The 20,305-nt window shown below is 37.2% G+C and overlaps 1 protein-coding gene across 2 annotated transcripts; it reads right to left on the bottom strand.

Annotated features, from left to right (window-relative positions):
* Positions 1 to 2,537: 2,537 nt before the first annotated feature.
* Positions 2,538 to 19,910, bottom strand: LOC127422945 (AMSH-like protease). Of its 2 annotated transcripts, none has more exons than XM_051666847.1 (11): positions 19,453 to 19,910; positions 17,061 to 17,167; positions 13,675 to 13,892; positions 12,326 to 12,401; positions 11,474 to 11,569; positions 10,336 to 10,645; positions 8,747 to 8,871; positions 6,525 to 6,662; positions 6,243 to 6,355; positions 4,368 to 4,462; positions 2,538 to 4,242 (listed from the first exon to the last, which is right to left on the bottom strand). In XM_051666847.1, exons 2-10 carry the CDS (start codon positions 17,088 to 17,090, stop codon positions 4,387 to 4,389), a joined length of 1,182 nt encoding a protein of 393 aa, XP_051522807.1. In that variant the 5' UTR covers positions 17,091 to 17,167; positions 19,453 to 19,910; the 3' UTR covers positions 2,538 to 4,242; positions 4,368 to 4,386. The 2 variants fall into 2 exon arrangements, with proteins under 2 accessions (XP_051522807.1, XP_051522806.1); XM_051666846.1 differs by having other exon boundaries at positions 4,368 to 4,467.
* Positions 19,911 to 20,305: the final 395 nt, after the last annotated feature.

The following is a 20,305-nucleotide window of genomic DNA, read 5'->3' on the forward strand; positions in this document are numbered from 1 at the left end:
AGAGCTGGTGTTTACAACGATCGAGCACAATCTGTGGTCCGACCACAGGATAAGCCGGTGTTGCACACACAGACTGCGATACACGGCGGGATTTACAGCCGTTAATTCCTCATTCTGGAGAAGGAAGGCGGGCTTCAGCCCATTCTAGTTCTGATACGCTTGAATTGCGCGCTCGTGATGCGCCCATTCAAAATGTTAACTCAGAAACAGATCTTATCACACACCCGTCCTCGGGACTGATTTGTGTCAACAGATCTGAAGGACGCGTACTTAATGTACCAATTGCACCGCTTTACAGGCAGCTTTTTAGATTTGCATTCGAGGGAACTGTGTATAAATTTAAAGTCCTTCATTTCAGTCTGTCTCTGGCTCTCTGCACATTCACGAAATGTACAGATGCGGCGCTCACCCCATCGAAAATGAACGGTGTACGTGGTTTGAATTACTTCAGCAACTGGTTATTACTAGCCAATCAGAGGCACTACTGAGCGAACACAGAGACTTACTGCTTTGCATATGGAAAATCTGGTCTAATGTCAACTGGGCAAAAGCACACTTTTGCCTTGCGTCCGATCGCTCTTAAGCAAAATGTACGAATTTCAGATATGGGGCAGTTCACTGGGTCTTTGCCATGTGAAATGCACTAATTAGTGAACACATTCCATTTCTGTACGTAAAGGGATGGCGCTCTAGCCTGTAATATGGTGTTCATAACCGACCGAGCCAATTCTGTCTCGTCCGCTGTGCTCCGTTCAAAGGCCACACGTGTAGGCTTCGCAGATCTGACTGGGGATGACACCTTCAAGACTTTTTCCTTTTCCATTTAATTCAGATGAGGAACAGTCCTTGCATTTGTTATGCCCTTTGTGAGCGCTACACACATACGCTGAGTGCACACGCTACTTCAGACTGTCTGACCAACACTTTGTGTGCTAAAGAGGATGCACAAAAGGAATGTCCGTCTCCAAGCAAAGACTTTCTCACTGGATCATTGATACGGTCACCCTGGCTTACAAGTCACAGGGTCCAAATTGCTCTATTGGTGTTGAAGTACACTCAACTAGAGGCATGGCCTTTTCATGGGCATGGACGAACAGTGTGTCCTTACAAGATATATGTTTTGCAGCAGGATGGTCTTCTCAAAACACATTCACAAGGTTTTACAACCTAGAAATAACGTCTCTCTTTTAAAACAAGTCCTCTCTGTCTAGAGCGCTTGCTATTTTATTGGCCAAATATATACTTATGCCTCTCTTTTTAAGTACAGGCTCCCTGTCACTTTACACAACTGCGTGCATTCAGAACCATTGTGCTCCCAAAGTTACAGGCACTTCATTATAAATAAACTTCCTTTCTGACTGGGTTTGTGAAGGGGTTAATCCATACTATATGTCCATAGTTCATATATATATATATATATATATATTCTGAGTGTTCCCCTCCTGGCTGACCATGAGGGTCATTTACTTGTGGCACACTCATGTCGGTTGCTGTCCCACGAGACTGCAGTTTTCCTCTCTGGGAAGGTTATGTCATATAGTGTCGTGATGGGACTCTGTTCCCCATATGCATTAGCAAAACGCAATGTCAAGTGTACTGAGTCATAAGGGAACATCTTGGTTACGTACGTAACCTAGGTTCCCCGAGACGAAGGGAACGAAACATTGCGAATGCTGGCCGCACTACAAGACTCAAGAGTTCTTTGAGGTACGAGCGATGCGCTCTTTGTCCCTCAGTCAGAAAATTCTGAGGAATAGTGTTTGCGTGCCTGCTTTTATGGCAGACAGCTTTGCGCCTAAAAGGGCAGGGCTCAAACACCATAGCCAATATTAGAATATTGGCGTTATTGTAGAGAGGTTTCAACTAGGTCCTGTAGAAGGACACTCCCTATGCTTTAGCAGAACGCAATGTCTCGTTCCCTTTGTCTCAGGGAACCGAGGATGCGTACGTAACCGAGACGTTTGTGTTCAGCAAAAGAAAGTTGTACACATCTGGGATGACATGAGGGTGAGTAAATGATGAGAGAATTTTTATTTTTGGGTGAACTGTACCTTTAATTCACTTTGATGGAAAAATGTCATGCATTTGAAATGCGGAAATCATAAAAATAAGACTGAATTTTTTTTTTAAGAGTGTAGCTACTCGTTTAGTTTATGCTGTCGATCATTGTTTGCACAAAATCTAATTTAAATCTAAATCTTATGTTGGCCAGTAAATCTATCAGAGATTCAAACATTAACTCACAATTAATATTCTACAATTCTAATAAATCTTTCTATATACTGTCACTCTAAATCATAACAATAACCACTCATAAACATACAATTTCACAGTGGAAAACCCTGAAATAAAAATAATTAAATGCACTAATGCATTAATGATCTGCAAAGAGTCATCCACACATGTTGCTCCACATTTCATCATACATGGCATGCATTGTTTGCTGGGAAACCCCATGATGATGACATTGTTCTCTCCAAACAAAATGCAGATTTAAAAATAAAACTACAACAACAACGGTCACAGTGTATCATAGCAGAGGTCTTTTGCTTTTATTAACAAATGGGCTGAGGGAAGGATGGTGCTTAAAGACATTTAAGCCTCCTTGTGCTTTCCAGTACACGAAGAGCCACAGCAGCACAGCACATTTCAGTGAGACCACTGACACAATACCACACACAATCCAATGCCACATAAAGTACAAGGAACACATGGTATACTGAACACCATTACTGAATTGCATGGACGAACACATACAGTGGCCCAAATATTTGGACACTTAAGTCACAGCACACTTATGTCTCAATACAAAATATCAAAGCAAGTGGCATCTGCGTATAAATTATGCTAGACCTTTTTTTTTTTTTTCAGATGTGTAGTTCATCACATTAACTTTAGACATGTTCTACAAAATTTGACAACCAGACTGTGATCAAATACTTTTTGTCATGAATCTGAACCTATTTGTATCTACTGTTTTATCATTTAAAACCCAACTAATTTCTTTTTGTGCAATTTTTTGCTTGAAAATTGTGTGTTTCATAAATATATATATATATACACACACACACACACACACATACATAAATATATATTAAATAAATTCCATTGGTTTGATATTTGGTTATATAATGCAAAACATCCATATATTTTAAGTGTTGCCTAAAAGTGTCCAAATATTTTCTGGGGTCACTGTAGCTCAGAATACCTCTCCTTTTATCTTCTTACGCTGGTAATTAAAATGAACTTTATCCTCAAACCAAAAAATTAGTGGAGACAAAAAAATCACATCTGGTTGTTATAATGAGGGAATGGTACCCTGAGATTAGTGCAGTCAAGGCCCTGATGGTAAGAGACCCTCTGGTAATGCCTCTAGGTTTCTTTGCTTATTTTTCTGGGGGAGCTTTGGGTTTGGGCTAAGAGATCCCCTGTACAGGGGAACATTTTTCTACTTGTTTATACTTTCAAGCGACACTTCCCTTTCAAAATGCTGAGAGAGTCAGCCCATTCTAATGACCAACACAAATATATTGCCTCATTTAAATTTGAAACAACAGATATCTTTTAAGCCTGAAAGTTGTATGTGTTGCAACACTGTAAAGATACAATAGATGTACTTCAGCATAATCATCAATTATTAAACATTTTCAACCATAACAAATGTCCTCATGTATGTCTATAACAGTAAGAGGCCTAGAAACGTCTTTTTTTTTCACTGTCAGTATACATAAACCTCACCTTTTCAGTTCATACCATGTTACAGTGAGAACTGCAAGTGATATCAACTGATATCAAAGGCAAAATCACACATGCACGCACACACTTCTTCCTTAAAAAAAGTTACATTGCAGCAGCCTCGTAATATTCCTTGCTAATTGATGCCACCTTGAGGACACAGAACCAAAAAAGCAGTCAGATCATAAGACGCATTATGCTCTGACATAAAATTTTCAAAAAACACGTGGCCATAAACAAAAAGGGCATGATGGCCTGGAAAAAACAAAATGCCATTGGAACATCTCAACAGCTTCACTAAACCTGCTCACAGCAAACTGTGGAGCTGAGGGATTCTATTTCACACTTTTTTGTAAAATAAATAAATACAAAAAGCCTTCAAGTAAACAAAGATATAAATAGATATTCTCAATGGTTTTCTCATACTACAGTATCTCTCCTCTTCCTCTGTCACCTGAGGTCCAGCACTGTCGTTTTCGCATCCTTTAACACAACGTGCTTGCAAATCTGCAAATAGAAACAGCAATTTTTCACTTCTCTAAACGTGCTTCACTTTTGATGTTAACACATAACAGATGGCATCTATGTAGCTACTGATTTTCATCTTCACAGCAGCAACAGGGTGTTCTTACTGTGAACAGAGGAGGGTCTTTAGAGTGGGGGTGAAAGCCTTTCAATCTGCAACCAGCTACTTCTCCCATTCCAGCACTGGTGAGTCGGAACACTCCTGTGCTAAAGCAGCAAAACAACACGTTTCAAAAATGTTATATTCTTCTTACTAAGCTAACACAACCTTACAAAAATACAGTAATGGTACTTTGATACATACCATGGTACTGAATGATTACTATCATTCATGTCCCGTGCCATTTACTGTACCAGGTAAAGGTACTTCAAAGAAAACCATAAGCCAAAAAAACATGGTACTTTTAGTGATAGATCGATATGTCATCGAGACTGATTAATTGGGCCAATGTTTGGCCAATTTGACTCATAAGTTGCCTATAATTGAGTTGGCTCAGACAATTAACAGAACTTCTCGGCTGGTAAAAAAAATGTGTTCTTTAGGTACAGTATGCAGGTGAGTAGCATGAATAGATTCTGGACATTCAGGAATGTGGGCATTCGAATATATGATGTAATAACAACAACCGTGTAAATAATTTACTCTGGTTTTGGTAAACAAGCAATATTTAACTACAAGTAAAAACATTCGGTAACACTTTCTATGAAAGTTCGGTGAGCACTTTATAAGGAACACCTGTACAACAACTTATTCATGCGATTATGTAATCAGCAAATCGTGTGTCAGCAGTGCAATGCATAAAATCATGCAGATACAGGTCAGGAGCTTTAGTTACTGTTCACATTAACCATCAGAATGGGGAACATTTTTTATCTCAGTGACTTCGACCATGACATGATGCCAGTCAGATGCCAGACGGGCTGATTTTAGTATTTTTGTAACTGCTGATCTCCTGGGATTTTCATGAACAACAGTCTCTAGAGTTTACTCAGAATGGTGCCAAAAACCAAAAACATCCAGCGAGTGGCAGTTCTTTGGACGGAAATGCCTTGTTGATGAGAGAGGTCAACGGAGAATGGCCAAACTGGTTTGCGCTGACAGAAAGGCTACAGTAACTCAGATAACCGCTCTGTACAATTGTAGTGAACAGAATAGCATCTCATGTCGAACCTTGACGCAGATGGGCTACAACAGCAGAAGACCACGTCAGGCACTTTATTAGAACCATAGTGTTCATAATAAAGTACTCAGTGAGTGTATATCACTTACAGTTGAAAAGAGCCATCCGACTCGCTGTTCTCTGCAGTTTTTTTAAATCCAGCGTTTGAACATGATGACTCCTCAGCTCCCGAGGGATTACAGGATAGTTGTCCAGTCGATCCACACGAAAATAGTAGGTCATCCGAGTATTTCCAGCTTACTGTTTTATGAATAGTGAGGATTCTGATATACTACTCTATTGGCATTCTATGTAGTATGGAAGTATGCATAATCGGACACAGCATTTGTGAATGTTCTCATTTGTCATCATTAAATTGTATCATGTATTTCACCATTATATTGGCCATCCTGCTCTCTAGATATCAGCATTGTCCAAAAAAAAAAAAACTCATATTAGTCGACCAATAGTACTTTTTGGTACATTTTGTTAGTGCTGTGACCACTTTGGGATGATAAGAATCTGTCCTGAAACAATGTTTCTGGAGAAGTGATTAATTAATTTGCACTGTACAGAGTATTTATAACCTAATCTATCTGTCATCATTGTCGTGTTGAATTTGTAAATGTTCATTAATGAGAGTTAAAATGCTTCATGGATAATTAAATGTATCTATTATTAAACAATACAATCTCTTTTGTTAAAAAAGTAAATGAATCTGCATTGATTTGCTGAAGAGCTTTAGAGGCTGTGAAATGAAAAAGCTGTGCGGTTGTATTAGCACAATGAAGGGTGTGGGAGTATTGTGAATGTCATACTCACTCATTATGTTTAGGTGAGCAAACAATAGCGATGGCCTCTGGTAGCATGAGCTGATAAGAGCTGTGTGTGTGCAGATCTACACTGGAGAGAAAGGCCGTCTGAGTCGGGTGCGTCTGTGGGACATATAAGCTTGTTTTCAAAAATACAGGCATAATAAGCTACCAAGTAGTTCACCATAAGACTTTCCATAAGAATTTCCGTGACCTTCCAGGCATGGACAACACATTTTTAAAATTGTCTCAAATTTCCAGGTTTCCATGACAATAAGAGAGAGCCACCCACATGGATCCAGCCCAGGGTCAGAAGGTTATGGTGGTCCTGATAACTAAACAGCTCTTCCACATTCTCCATGTCACAGTAATCAGGGCCGGCGGACTGCTTGGGAACGATCACGTGGGTAAGCACAAACTCGTTGTGTGCCTGTTGGGAAAAACTCAGATTTCAGTTTATGTGTTAACCACATTTCAGATTGGCACATGTCCCACTATTAGGATCATTCACATTCCTCATTTGTAAGTCTCTTCTGAATAAAAGCGTCTGCTTAATGAATAAATGTGAACATAAACACAATCCAATTGCATCCAAATAGTCCTTAATTTACTTGGAAAAAGAGGCATGCAGTCAGTCTCTTCGAATCATTCAAAGATGGGGTGACAAAAACAGAAAAGTTATTCAAATTATGAAACGTTCTTTCTGTCTTTTAAAAAGCAAACATATATGCATTTAATAAATAACTTAAAAGTACAGCAGACCAACTTAAAGGAATAGTTAACCCAAAAATGAAAATTCCCTCTGCTGAACACAAAAGAAGACTTAAATTCCTCAGCTCTGTAGGTCCATTCGATGCAAGTTTGAAGCTCCAAAAAGCACCATAAAGGCAGCAAAAAGTAATTAATGCGACTCCAGTGGTTTAGTCCATGTCATCTAAAGTGATCCAAATGGTTTTGGGTGAGAACAGATGAAAATAGAGCTTTGTTTTTCAATATAAATCCTGACATCAGCAGTCTCCTTTGCAATCTTGATTTCAAGGTCGATTACACGTCCTAGCGCATGCATCAAGCACTAGGAAGTCTAATCGAACTTGAAATCGTGAGACTGCAATGGCAAGATGTACTGTGAAAAAAGATGTACATTTTGGTGTGTTCTCACCCAAAACCAATTGGATCGCTTCAGAAGACATGGATTTAACCACTGGAGTCATATGGGTTACTTTTTTGTTGCCTTTTTATGTGCTTTTTGGAACTTCAGAGTTTTGGTTACCATCCACTTGCACTGTATGGACATAAAGAGCTGAAATATTCTTCTAAAAATCTTAATTTGTGGTCAGGAGAAGAAAGAAAGACAAACACATCTGGGATGGCATGAGGGTGAGTAATTGAAAGAATTTTCATTTTTGGGAGAACTAACCCTTTAACTGTCTTTGCATTATCTTTCCTGTCTGATGAAGAGTGTACTGTAAATGAGCCATGGTAGCCCATCAAAACTGCTTATTATTGTGTGTTAGTGCTCTACCCTTTATGGGATATTTTGAAGTTCTGTAAATCAATTCTGTAAATCAATTTTATTAGCAGAGCAACAGAAAATCTATAAACTGCTTAAATTGTATGAATTCTGTCATTAGGCAAACATTAGGCAAGTAGTTACCTTTATTATACTATGTTGCTTCATAAAAGCATATACTGCACAAGATTGTGTCATTAAATAGGTTTACAATGCTTTGAAATAAGTGTCACTTGCGCAAGCTGTGTGAAACAGGTCTCAGGCTGTTAATGAATACTGAATATTGTCACTATTCCGTGTGTGGTGAAAGTATGAGGAAGTTCTCTTCAAAGTCCATATCTAGTATGTACACTGAATGTGCAACACCTACACTCACTTAATTTTACAGTGAATGAGAAAGGGTTGGGATGCATATGTGTAAATAGCTAAAGAATAATAACAATGGGTGTGCTGAGTGACTCCAGCCAGGTCTCCTAAGCAACCAAATTGGCCCGGTTGCTAGGGAGGGTAGAGTCACATGGAGTAGCCTCCTCGTGGTCACGATTAGTGGTTCTCGCTCTCAGTGGGGCGCGTGGTAAGTTGTGCGTGAATCGTGAAGAATAGCATGAGCCTCCACATGCTGTGAGTCTCCGCTGTGTCATGCACAACGAGCCACGTGATAAGATGCACGGATTGACTGTCTCAGAAGCGGAGGCAACTGGGACTTGTCCTCCATCACCTGGACTGAGGTGAGTAACCGTGCCACCACGAGGACCTAGTAAATAGTGGGAATTGGGCATTCCAAATTGGAGAAAAAAAGGGATAAAAAATAAATAAAAAAAGGAATAATAACAATGGACTTTTAAGCACTCCCGAACCCATATTCACACTCACTTCCAGGGAAGGGTCAGATAACTTGATAAAATCTGGAAATTCAACTTCAGTCAGTTCTGGGGGAAAAAAGGGTTTGAACAGTTTCTCACTCACACCCACAGGGAGGATGTTTGATCTGGCTGAGGGCTTACCAGCTTTCCACAGAGAACTCCACACGTCTCAATTCCTCTGGCTGTGTTACTGTCAGCCAAAAGCAGGAATCTGTAAGTCAGGTCTCGTGGGATTAAAACCCGCCTCAGGCCTTCCACACGCTGATCTACAAACAGACAGCCACATATTGTAGTACGAATAATAATCAGGATTTAACCCTAAAATATGGTGCTGATTTTGGTGTCCTACACTGAATAAAGTGGCAACCTACTGCATAGTACAATTGCTATCTTAAGGATTTATTTCTACTTGATCTAACCCATAAAAATGATTTTAGTCAGTTACCTAATTTATCAATAACATTTTTGACTTGACTAAAACCAGTTCATTTAGATGTTACCACTTGAGGCACATTTTTAGGTTACCAGACAAAACATATTTTACAGAGTAGGTAAGATTTGTTATGACCTCTCCATCCCCACAAAACATAATGAGCTATATTAAAAGCAACACTCAAAAAAAATTATTATTATTATTATTATTTTTTCAGTTTCCTTAATTAAAATGAACTAAAGCAACACAATTCTAGAACATTTTGTTACAACTTGATTTCGCTGCATTCTATCCACTTTAATTTGTAAAATGGAAGTTTACTTAATTCATTTGAGTTTGGACTACATGAATACTTTTTGTAGCATTGATGAAACTGGCAGGGGATTTCCATTTCAGTGTATGCTTTGCATGGGACTGGATGGAGTGAACAAATGTTGAAATTAACTTTATTTTATACATTTTAGAGCAAGATGAGAATAGAAAGAGATTTGGTCATGTTTAATGTTCTTTTATGTTGGTATTTAACAAGAGTGTCTGTTATGTTGGTGTTTTTGGGGTTACCATTGTGGTGAAGATTGGTGCTTGTGCTCAGCTTGAGGATGGATGCCGATTTGAGTGCTGCTTAGCTCTAGAAGCAGTTACTTTTAAAATGACAGTGCAACGTTTTAAATGTCCTTACACTTGCTTACCTGGCATATACTAATGATTAAAAAAAATAAAGTTGGACCAACATAAGAAAATTAATTAAATTAAACATTAGTAAATTTAGTTTGACGAACCAATAAAGTTAAAATTACTATAGAACATTGATTTGACCTAATCCAACTCAGTTATGTTGGCTCAATGAAAATGACAATCTGAATGAAAGAAATTAAATTGCTTGTAAAAACTCTCAAATTCAATGAAGTCAGGGTAATTGCTTTACATTGAGTACAAATTGCAGTGTTCATTTAATTTTAGCAATTTCTTATTTAATTTCCCATCATTAAATGGCATTATATCAGTCATCGCTACCCTACACTGTATATATGAATAAATATCACTAAAGCCTGTATGGTAAGTGGTGGTCCAGTGTTTTGGTCCTAGTCTTGGATGCGAGTGGTCCTGGTTTCAAAAACTGTCTGCACATACAACTTAATTAAGCAAGCAAAATTGCTATTGCATATTAGTGGATGTATATTAGAAGCATGTGCATTCCATCCCAATTTAACCCCTGCTAAAATCCAGATCACTAAAAACATGAATATGAATGAACATGAATGAATGAATAGGGAGACAGCTAGGTGAGGGAACTCACTTTGCACAGCTGCTAAGGTGGCTGCTGGTTTAGGGACAGGGACCGCTGGTCTGTTACGATTGGGGTCAAGGCGCATATGGTTTTTCGAGGTCTGGGACAAGCAGGACCCATCGGTTTGTTCAGGCACTTTGGGGACAGCTTCTTCGCTGTGACTAGCCAGCTCTTGTCTACGCAATTGGTCCTCGAAAAAGCGGAACTGTTCGGACTCGATCTGCATCTTCCTGAGCAGTGCCACACGCTGCCTTTCCTCCTCCAACAGAGACATCTTCTGCAGCCGTTCACCACACATCTCAACAGACATGGCTTGGCTCTGCACAAGTATTCACACAAAATGACACATTATTATTAAAATTCACTCCTGTCTTCTAAGATTATCCAAACATAATGAGCAGGGTTTGAACATTTCTTTGTCAATGAATCGCCATTAGTTTTCCAGTTTTTCCTGATTACTTATTGAGGTAATGATTAAAAAAATAAATTAAAAAAAACATTTTATTCAGATTGCTCTCAAAAAAAAGAGCAATTTCTAGCCAATTAGCCAATTTTCCAGGCCTATAAGCAATGTTGGGTGTAATCCATCTACAAAGAAATAAATTACTGTAATCTAATTACTTTTTTAGTAAAAAAAAGATTACAGTTACTGACTTTCAATTAATTTCATTACTTTTAAGTACATTATAGGGTTATGCTTAATTTTAATATATTATTTATGTAGAATACATGAATTATGGCCCATAACGGGTCATTTTGAAGGAGAAATGTGAGGTGCTAAGTGTAAGACTTGTGTGTAACAATGAACAAGGAAGAAATATAGACATTATTTTGAATTTGTTGAGTGGAAAAGTGTTTTAGAAAGTAACTTATAAGTAAGGTAATTAGTAATGTGATACATTTTTCAATGAAGTAATTAGTAAAGTAACCTGATTACAATTTTAGAGAAATAATTTGTAATTTGTAGTGGATTACTATTTTAAGTAACATACCCAACACTGCCTATAAACCACAATTTTAAAATTCCCTGGTATTTTCATCTTTTCCATGACCGTGGGAACCCTGAATAAGCTTAAGAACCACAAAAACTTGTCTTCAATACTGGAATTTGAAATGACTAAACAGTTATACCACTGCTACATCTTACCTGACTCTTCAGATAGTCACTGTGTTCCTTGCTGTATTTCTCATGGAGAAGTCTCTTCAACTGTTCCTTTTGCGGAAAAGCCACTTCCTGTAATTTCTGGACATTAACGTTAGGCATTGTGTTACAGACAGTGAGAACCAGATCAATACGAGCTATCTCAAGCTCTCAGGGGGAATTTAATGATTTTTCAAGGCAGCTGGGAATAAAGAAATTTAAGCCTATTACTCATATTTTGCATTCAAGGACACTCGGCAAACATTAGGATTATTACGTCAAATGTGAACAAAGATAATCAGGCACTATAGACAGAAAAAATGTATTAGAATAAATATCCATGATGACATAAGTAATTAGAATGTCATAAATATTAACATGTGTTGGGAGTTTTGTGGCCTCTAGTCCTTGTCTAATAGCTTTGAAGCCATCTACATTCTAGTTTACTCCTTAAAGTTGACTTAATCAACTTTAGATATGCTTAAAAGGACTAAAGGCTACTGGCTATATACAAATGAATATGTATTGCCCAAACTTCCTGTTTTAAAAGGAAATATGTCAACACAGAAAAGAAACTGCGTTCATCAAACCATTTCATGCGGGTCTTTATTTCATTAGAAGTCTATCCGTTAAACAATGTTTAATATGAAAAGTGACCAGGAATAACCTTCTGATCTGAGACTTGAAGTCAGTTTCATGAAAGCAGAATATGTGTCTAAACAAGGCAAACAGACCATGTGTGGCACAACAAGCAGTTGGGAGCCTGACAGGTCCTCTAGCCAAGGTAATTGAGAATGATGCTAATCAGATTTACAGTGAGCTGAGCACCACAAGGCTCCATCAGTGCCAGGGGCTTACCTTCATTATCACTTGTTTCTCAGGGACGTTGCACTGCTGATACTCCCTGTGACAGGGGAGTTTCTCCACAAATAAACTATACCGAAGTGAAACAGGAAAATAGAGCTATGGATTGATGGCAATGATTTATACAATTTATATCATGACAGATGATATGAGGAATAATGAAATTACAGGCGCATTACATAAACTGAGAAGCGAAATATAAAAATGCATTTACATATGACACAATCGCTGTTTGTTGGATTGTGGCATTGTATAACTTAAATGTAATAACTTAAATTACATTTAAATGAGAGCAAATGTACACTACCAGTCAAAAGTCTGGACTTATTCTTAACTATTACTATTTTCCACATTTTCATTAAAACAGTGAAATAGCACATATTGGAGTATTGGAATTATGTAGTGATCAGTGTTGGGTAAGTTACAAATGACTAATTAAGTCTCTAAATTGTAATAAGATTACTGATTACTGCATTGAAAAAGTAATTACATTACTATTTACTTTACTTTCACTTTGCAAAACACTTTTTACAGAAAAAAAAGCTGTTTTTCTTCAAGTTCAAAATAATGTCTATATTTCCTCCTCGCATCCAAGCCATACACTCGTTTCTTCCTTATAATGATTAGTTAGGAGACACACTCCCTTCAGCTGTCAAACAGATGTACATATTAACATAATTCATGTTTTAAATGTTTTACATCAATAATATTTTTAGAAATATGTGTAACCCAAGTAATGCACTTAAAAGTAATTCAATTAATTGAAAGCCAGTAACTGTAATCTCATTACAAGAATTTAAAATGTAATGTTTTATACTACTTTTTAGATTAAAAGGTATTTATATTACTGTAACTAATTACATTGTAGTCAGATTACACCCAACACTGTGATAACATTTTTTAAACTGAACCTTTCTTATATATTTTGGCTTCTTCAAAGTAGTGACCATTTGCCTAGATTACAGCTCTGCACACTCCATTCACACAACCAACTTCATGAGGTGTCAAACTAGGATTGCATTTAAACAGTATTGAAGGAGTTTCCATAAATGCCAGTCCTTTGTTGCCTCCTTTCCTTCAATATCCAGTCCAACTCAAAACTAATAATGATCATTACATTTTAATAAAATATAATAATAATGCAATTTTAGTTGTTATAACGAAATTCATACGTAGGCATAATGTACTGTATATGTGTCTACTAAGCAAGGTTTGAACATTTCAGCTTACCCTTACAAGTTAAAAAGTCTTTAAGATCAAGAGAAACATAAAATGAGTCATGCGTGTCCAAACTTTTCACTGGCTGTGTATGTGAAGACTAATAATATGCTAAAAGACAATACGTGATGAACTTGTTGTAGAGCACAAAGGCATTCTCCAGACTGCCCTCCTCTAGATAAACAGCTGCCATACGCTCCATTTCCACGCCAGAGCGGAAGTATCGCCGTGGGGTGATGTCTTCATTTATCTCAATGTTGTAGCCCATTTTGCTGAGGGCCCGGATGCGCTCCACCGCCGGCAGAGTGATGTCAGTGTGGTCCGGCTCAGCCGCTAGTTTCTTCTGCAAAGCATCAGAGCACAAAGCATTTATTCCCACAAGATTTCACACACAACATAAGCTCTGTTCATCACTTAGCTTGAGCAAAACCGGAACACCCGGCAGCACCCACGCTGAGTTCGCTTCCAGCTCCCATATTAATGACAACACAGAGCCTCTGTTTTAAGGTCACTGAAAAGAGTGGGCATTTTATCAACATGCAGCAGGACTCTGATGGACTCCAATAAGGGCCTGCAGAGATGTTACACTTGTTGGACATCACGGGTTGCTCAACTTTGAAAAGTGCACATGCACACACAATTTGTGACTGCTAGTGGAGAGCAAAATGGCATCAAAATACTACACTATTGTTAGCATCTGAAGAGAGGTTTCCTGTCAGGGTTATTAAAGTTTTTTATTTAGATTTTATTTTTACATTTGTCACAATTTTTCACTTTACAGATGTTAGTTTTAGCTTAGTTTTTGGCTTTTTCATTGTTTTGTAGTATCAGTAGGGGAAGATGGGGGAAGAAGTCCCCCGGGATAAAAAATATTGTTTTTATATTGAAAAGGTTAAAGTTAGACCCTTGGGGAAGTTGTTTATTTTTGCGTAAATGACCGCCGGACTGCACATTATCCAGCTTATTACAAGACTACTTACTAAATAAATAAATAAACTGATATGAAACATTGATTTGCATTGAAATTATGTAATTATGTGAGAAGAAATAAATAGCTCAAAAGCTGAAATCCACCTCCGGTTTGCATCGGAACTCTGTTGGTGTTTATTTTGCGAAAATGACCATCTGACTGCTCATTATCCAGCTTATTACAAGATTACTTGCCAAATAAATAAATAAATGGACATGAAACATTGATTTGAGTTGGTTATTTTATAATCTTACTTGTAGAGATCGCACAGTAATCCGAGAAGCAGTAAAGATGGCTCGCAATACCCGGATGAGCGGTCTGATAAGTGGATGTGCAGTTGTTACTCTGAAATATCAGACTGCTAGATGGCGCCATTGACCAATCAGAATCAAGTATTCCAGAGAGCAGTGTAATAATAGTATTTAATATAATATTTATTATAATTTATGTGGTTACTATTAAATAATTCCATGTGTTAGATGTACTGTACATTTAAAAAATCTTCACTATTTATTATTTCATCTATTTATAACCTCTAGGCTAGAGTAGAATTTAACCTAAATTCATAGTATTGCTATTATGACATCTCTTCAATTAAAAAAAATGGGTGTCTAAATACAGTATGTATGTATTCACAGGCCTGTAAAGTATATAGTATAATTCATTGAATAAGTTTACTTTTCAGATAAATCTCTGCATGTTATCTCTTACATAACACCAGAAACAACAATCACAGATTTCACTGGGATTCTATTATTTGATTTGTCTATCATTATTCAGTTGTTCAATTATACTCACAAATAGTAAAAATACATAATTACATGGAATATATGATTTAGTATTTTACATTAAATGACCAAAAAAAAAAGTTTACCCTGGGGGGCTTCTGGGCCCAGGTGGGGGGGTCATCTTACCACAGTAGTGGTGTAAGATGGCCACTTTTTTTTTTTTTTTTTGCTATGACAATTAAATTACCAAAAGTTTATATATTTTTTATATATATACTGGGTGATGCATCATCAATTTAAAAGTAAATGCACATTCATCTTAAGGGGGCCTCTTCCCCCATCTTCCCCTATATTTAGCTTTAATTGTATTTTTAGGCCACATCCACACTGATCTGCTTTAGTTTGAAAACTCCTCTTTCAGTTTCCTTACAACTTCTCTTTCCAAAGTATGTGATAACAGAGAGAGTTTTCAAAACATTCCTTTTCACTGCAGGAAAATGCTGTTCTAGTGTGGATGAGAGGCATAAATATGGCGAAATTAACACGTTTTCAAACGAAAATGTATCAGTGTGGACATAGTATTATTGGGCTGCCATTTAAATATGTATAATGCTGTGAAATCTATCAGGGTTTTCTAGTGTTATTGCTATAGTGCCATTTTATAACATAGGCCTACTGCAGCAGTGTAGTCCACCCATCTTTCGCATTTTGTGTATGCTCACCTAAAATAAGTGATGATACGTATGGCCTCCAGAGCAACAAGTACACTTTTGACCAGGAACTTTTTCAATTTTGTTAATGCAAAATTTTTATTAAAAAAACATTTTTTTTTACAGAGATTCTACAGAGTGTACAGAGATTCTCTCTAAACTTGCACGGAGCTGCAGAAGGAGGGAGCGCAACTGTTGGCATGGGCAAGACAGACAGTCCGACTAAGCTGATCCACCAATCAGAATGTTCATTTCGACATGATTGGATATTTGCCAACCAATAATATTTTCCGTTTCAGTATGGGCGGGACATTTCCAGCATCTAATGCTGATGCACAAGCATCCCCGGAGTAACCATAATCTGTGCTGTAAATTGATTTCCCTGCTAAATGTAAATATATACATTTAAATGTAACGTATGCAGTTAAACTTTGTGAAAATACTGAATGTTGTTGCACCTGTTATTGCAAACACTGCTGAAAGCTATTTGGGTCATTAAATGAAGCTTAATACTGTCTTTGTGTTTGTTTTTGAGTTGCCACAGTATGCAATATACTGGCATGTCTAAAGGTCAATATTAGGTCAAAAATAGCAACAACAAAAAAATAAACAGTTTTCTCTAGAAACTTGTCAGTCAATCATTGTTTTGAGGAATGAAGGTTTCACAGTATGCCCACCTCTTCAGACACTACTACACCACTGACCTACTGTGTATCAAAAACTAAAACTATTAACTTGTGGTCATTCTTATTTTATTTGTAGTTCGTTTTGGAGGGAAATGTATTTTGGTTTCATTTTTTTACCAATAATGTTCATTTTTATTTCAATTAATGTAAATGCTGTCATTCAGTTTTTCTGGTTGGAGAGAATAAGACTGTGTTTGATCATCTATTCATGAAGAGGGGAAGTGAAGTGAGAAGAGGGCTTAGATCCGTTCCTTGCCTCCCTCCCACACCAGGATGGAAGGATCTGAATGATGGAGCAGCTGCAGTGGAAATGCTAATGGATGGGAGTCAGAGAAAGCCATTTCATTCCTATGACCCACCTCAGATAAGCTCTCCCTTGACCACCCCCACCCCATTTCCTCCCACAATACCACTTACCAGTGTGCTGAAACTGAAGCTATGGTCCATGGTGAGTTTATGATGTTGGCTGGCAGGCTCCGATCCTCCCGATGCATCTATCTGTCATCTCCCAAGGTGATTCCAATCTGAGGAGCAAGAAACATTGCATCTGGCATCATGACAAGTGCTATTAAGAGGTCACTGGCTGTATACAGTCTCTCAGCATAATACAATGCTTTCTGTTTTTGGTTACTCAACAGTGGCTTTGGCTTACAACCCTTTGCTACTGTTTTCTTTCTATTCCATTAACAAAGTTACTGTGCCTAGTGCAGTTCCATGGGGATTATCAAATTAATTTCACTATCTTGGTCCAAACAACGCAGTTATTCGTTCCAGAATCTGTGCTTCAGTTGCTATGACAGCTTGTTACCATGCAGGAAAATATGGTGACTCATGGATATCTTCAGCAGTGAAAAAAAATATCCTTGGTGAGCTTGTTCACTCAGCACAAAGCTGGGCACATATTGGGCAGTTTATCTGTCTGAGGTCTTTTCCTCTTTGAAAGCTGAAAGCGCAATGCCACACTTTTGCAAACGAGCAGAAGCAAATAAAAAAGTGTCACCACACAGAGTGAAATATTCAGGTTAATGCTGCCATGGCAACTTAAAGTAGATGCACTGTGAAATTAAGAGCACAGTGTAAAATAGATGTGAGAAAATTGTGACATTTACACTGAACAATCAATGATAATCAGGGCCTTGCATGATGTGAAGTAATGCAAATTTAATTAGTTAGGACATTTTAATTAGTTAAGCAATTTCATGTGTACTCATCATTTGAAACCCATTCTTTTGCAAGAAAGCAAAGAATGATTCAGTAAATTATTAATCAATTTAGATGTTTAGATAGCCATGTCTCTAACAAGACACCAATATAATATATGTGATATACCAGTATATGTTGTGTGTGTACATATATATATATATATATATATATATATATATATATGTACACACACAACATATACTGGCACTTGTTTTTCACAAGTGCCTAAAACTTTTGCACAGTACTATATTTATATATATATATATATATATATATATATATATATATATATATATATATATACACAGTACTGTGCAAAAGTTTTAGGCACTTGTGAAAAACTTTCAAAGTGAGGATTTCTTAAAAAAAATAATGTCATAAATAGTTTTCATTAATCAATTAACATCATACAAAGTCCAGTAAACAGAAAAAGAGCTAAATCAATATTTGGTGTGACCACTTCAAAACAGCACCAATTCTCCTAGGTACACCTGGACATAGTTTTTCTTGGTTGTTGGCAGATAGGATGTTCCAGGCTTCTTGGAGAATTCGCCACAGTTCTTCTATCTATTTAGGCTGTCTCAATTGCTTCTGTCTCTTCATGTAATCCCAGACTGACACAATGTGCAGTGAGGGGCTCTGTGGGGACCATGACATCTGTTGCAGGGCTCCCTGTTCTTCTATTCTAATCTTTTCTATTGGCAAAAGTAATGTTTGAGAGTCTAACATTTATATTTCCTATTGACACACTAAAGCTGAAGATATAAATAACCATCTTAATACAAATGTTTTTGTGAAACATCTTATGTGCCTAAGACGTTTGCACAGTACTGTATGTATGTATGTATGTATATATATATATATATATATATATATATAGTGTTTTGTTCAGGTCTAAAGAGGGTTTATACAGTAAAATCACAAGAATTTTCATAGGGGATTGAGTGGTTCTTCAACATACTTTAAGAGCTGAGTAAATGAATCCGCAACCTACATTTGCAAACATGTTTATGTTAGATCAAACCTCATACAAACTTCATGACTGTGGACCTCAACACAAAACATGACTTTTAGATTACTAACATGATAACCACTGTCCCTACTATGTGTGTATGTACTAAGTACATCTGGCTATAGATTAATCTATTGCTATTGCTGTAGCATTACACTAAATTAACGTTTCTCTCTCCTTTTTTAGATGTTCTCTGAAAAAATAAATGGTCTTCATCAGTAACTCCTCTGTGACGCATTGTTTCATCTGTCACTATAAAATTATTTTTCTTTCAAATTTATAATACAAACGTATTTTCTCTGATGTACTGTACTGGGCAGTACGGTGCTCAAACCTGGAGCCCCTCCAATGGACAACCAATATTGCTTTTGACCAAGATGTCAAGCCAAAAGCCTAAAGCAAGATCAAAGATCAAATAATACAATAACTTATATCTGTAATCATCTGTGGCTTCTAAAATTCCAACAATTTGATGTAAGCTGAATTTTGTACAGAAACTAAAACAATAACTGTTTATAATAAAACATAATAATAATAATAATGGCAGGCCTCATTTAGTAATGATTTAGTGTGTAAGTATAATAAAATACTCACCTGTAGATAATGATGGGCTGTTGTGATCCCATATTCCACATTCCTATAATCGTCACATGTGGTACATGCTAGAATTCAGCGCGGAAACAGGGAACTCACGTAAATAAAAGAGCAGGTTTTTATTATTCTCTAAAACTCTCGGCCTTTTGCCTTTGTGCCTCATGGAAGCTTTGTTCCTTTCGCATGGATATACACGCAGGGCTAAAATGGCTGATTGCTGTGTTCCCGAGCGAATAAGCCTGCGATGTCAGATGGTTTGTCCGGGTTGCTCGAGTCAGATGAATGCTGCTGTAGCACAGGCGACAGCGGTGGATTCAGTGGATGTGTTTCAAAACCCCGTGAGCTGCCTATCTAGACAACAACCGAATCAGTTCAGCTGAATAGACAGGAGTCTCAGGATTCTTCTATGATGGCCAAAATACTGTCGAGCTTACTAGGTTTTAATTCACAGCCAGTGTGACAGCTCAAGGGGGTGGGAATGACAGACAGCTGAGGGCGAGTTGATACTGTCACCAATGCAAATCACGACGCCTGATGGACACACTTACTCTTTTATTCCGATAATCAAATTGATGCTATTTTCAAGCATTGACGGATTATTCAGTTCCTTTATTCTCATTCTAAAGAGCGTGTCATGATGGAACTCCATTCTTCACCAGTGGTTTAAATAATCATCATCATCATCATCATCATAATAATAATAATAATAATTATTATTATTATTAATCCACTAGATGGGGCACGACTCCTCTATTCGCCAAATTAAAATCTGTCCAGTCGCAGGTGAAGACTGCTGATATCTACGAATAAGATAAAGGAAATCTAGACTATTTTAAACTAATACACTTTATTA

The sequence above is a fragment of the Myxocyprinus asiaticus genome, chromosome 32 (genome assembly GCF_019703515.2).
Source record: "Myxocyprinus asiaticus isolate MX2 ecotype Aquarium Trade chromosome 32, UBuf_Myxa_2, whole genome shotgun sequence".
Lineage (NCBI taxonomy): Eukaryota > Metazoa > Chordata > Actinopteri > Cypriniformes > Catostomidae > Myxocyprinus > Myxocyprinus asiaticus.